Source organism: Sesamum indicum, linkage group LG13 (assembly GCF_000512975.1).
Source record: "Sesamum indicum cultivar Zhongzhi No. 13 linkage group LG13, S_indicum_v1.0, whole genome shotgun sequence".
NCBI classification, from domain to species: domain Eukaryota; kingdom Viridiplantae; phylum Streptophyta; class Magnoliopsida; order Lamiales; family Pedaliaceae; genus Sesamum; species Sesamum indicum.
Genome location: NC_026157.1, coordinates 566985 through 569492, shown reverse-complemented (window position 1 = coordinate 569492; position 2508 = coordinate 566985). Strand labels below are relative to the sequence as shown.

General features: G+C 35.0%; 1 protein-coding gene across 1 annotated transcript in view; it reads right to left on the bottom strand.

Moving 5' to 3' along the window:
* LOC105176004 (exosome complex exonuclease RRP44 homolog A) overlaps positions 1–2508 on the bottom strand; it is a 17225-nt gene that overhangs the window by 13083 nt on the left and 1634 nt on the right. Inside the window, exons 4-5 of the mRNA XM_020698618.1 lie at positions 2460–2508; positions 1–105 (exon numbers count right to left, since the gene is read on the bottom strand). The exon at positions 1–105 is cut by the window's left edge and continues 16 nt beyond it; the exon at positions 2460–2508 is cut by the window's right edge and continues 6 nt beyond it. Coding sequence (XP_020554277.1) covers positions 1–105; positions 2460–2508 — 154 coding nt within the window. The remainder of the gene's footprint in view (positions 106–2459) is intronic.

The following is a 2508-nucleotide window of genomic DNA, read 5'->3' as shown; positions in this document are numbered from 1 at the left end:
CATCCTGAATGGCCTTCTTTTTGTTTTCTCTATCATTTGTAATAAGCAAGACTTTTACTGCACTGCCGAGATGATTCTGATACCATTGGGCAGCCACCCGAATCGCTGAACCATTATGTTCAGTGTCAAAAGAGGTAAAATCCACAATCACATATAATGAAGCAAAACACAATATTGATTTGTGAGAAATAATATTCTTTTAGTATATATAGCTATCTGCATTTAGTTCGAATAATATTAGTTTCCTTTTTGTACCACCAGCTGGTTTGAGTTGATCAAGAACAAAAAGGTGCAGAAGCAAGTCTGGGTGTGTTAAAAATTAAGTAAGATTGCCTTCTCTCTTAAGTTTCAATTGAAGTGCCTTCTTCAGAGGAAAGGGATTCGAGAATCAGTCTCCAGTGAAAAGTATACTCCAGATCTATGCACCATCTCCTCTTTCCACCAATAAAATGTTGTTTAGTCCCAGAAACAACTAAAATAGATACTAGTATACAGGTATATCATACTAACCGAAATGTTTTCAGCTAACATATTTTTTTAAATTCAGAAATACTACAATAATGAGTTAAGAGCATATTAAGAAAAGATGATCAATTCCAATTTTAGATCTTACTCACGTCCATAGTACGCTAAGGTACAACTAGAATCAAGATGCTGGCTCAATCAAGGAGACAATTTTTGGTTAAAGATGATATAATTTCACATCAAAATGATTAGATACTAATTCAAATAGCACAAAAGAGGAACCCTTGGGCAAATATTTTAGAAAATAAAATGCCAACGAATTTATATATCCATCATGCTTATGAGAAAATTGATGGTCTGTAATGACGGTGCAGCACTTGCCCTCATTTATTTTATATTTCTGGGGTTTGATAATTAGGTTTAAAAGATGCAGCAAAATGTGCTAGTACCATAATCATCCAGATAAGTTAGGATTATATCCATGTAAATGGAGCTATAAACATTTTATGGCACTAATCCAACAGACATACTGAAAAGTTAGGTAAAAAAGAAGGCATGGTTGCATATACAGATAGGGAATCTTCAAACTTCTGCAAGATATTTAACATTCCCGAAACTAAGGAGAAATTTCTTACCTAGACATTGAGTTTCATACTTTCACCATTATAATATTTTACGTAACTGCCATGAGAAAGAAATCACTAGAAGTTCTTAGTGTCGCCACATAAGCATCATCTTGAAATAAGATGATGCAGGAACATGTAAAGGTCCAACCTTGCTGACTCCAATTGAAGTTGTTTTTTCCCCTTTCTCAGTAAACACCACCTGTGCCTAGGTGGAGGGTCTGGCACTGCTGCACTGGCTCCAATTGAAGTTGCACTTTCATTTTCTTATTATGCATTACCAAGGAACTTACTATCCCTGTTTGTTTACATCACATTTAGATTTAGCCTCATCCCACAGGTTTCGTGTTCCATTTTTTCTGTTAACATCCCGCTAACTTGTTTAAGTTCGTTTTGTTTTCCAGTGTAAGACAGCTATCAAAATTTCTTAAACGAGCCAGACTTCCTCCAGACTTGAGCATCTACTAGCTTTGCAACTTATTACTTTCATCTTATTTAATTTTCTTTCAGCTGTCGTAGAATACTTTCCCCAAATATTATTGAGAAAATCACCAAAATTAGCATACATATTTTTATATTAATCTTTAGCTGATTTAAAATGAGAAGTGTTTGCCATATACCAAAGCATCCAGACAATGGAAGGCGAAAAGGATCAGTTTTTTTAACATGTCTGACCACCAACTGCTGACCACTTTCAACATAATGTTTAACAGCATTAAAATGAGCTATACTTCGTCAAACCAACAAAATCCACATTCTGAATTCAGTACTCTAAAATCAATACCTAGCCAAAAATATAGCAATAGGTTAAATTAGGCTCCACATAGGTAGAAAATAAGGGAAATTTAAAAGCGGAACTTTAATGGAAAGCGTCAGTTAAAAATTTCCATTTGTTCTCAATAAGTTTGGTAAACCAGCACTTCTGATGCAATCTGGAACGGTAGGTAGCCACTGATGAACTTAGGTATCAGAGAGATTAATAGAAAAACCAAAATTCAAAGGCATGCAGACTCCTGATGATGATGTTAAATTAATCACCCCTTTGCCTGCACAATCATCCATGAACCAGCACATAGAGCATTCATAATAACGATACTGAGAAGAAACTAAGAATTCATTAATAGGACAAGAAAAAACTATATGGTTGCAGCACTATAGTCTGGTTGAAGAAATGGAGAACTATATGAGAAAGACTGGAGTGGTGAAAAGATATTGTCAATGAAAAACCTTCCTGCTTTGTTATTGGGAACATTCCCTAGATTTTCTAGAGTGCATGCAGCAAAAACATAGAAATTCTATTTTCATCAACTTTTGTTTCTTCCAGTTTTACGTGGGATTAACAGGGCCATGAAGTATATGCAAACAACATACCTCTGTCGTTCCTATCATTCGGTGTTTCACCAACCTCAATCTTCACATA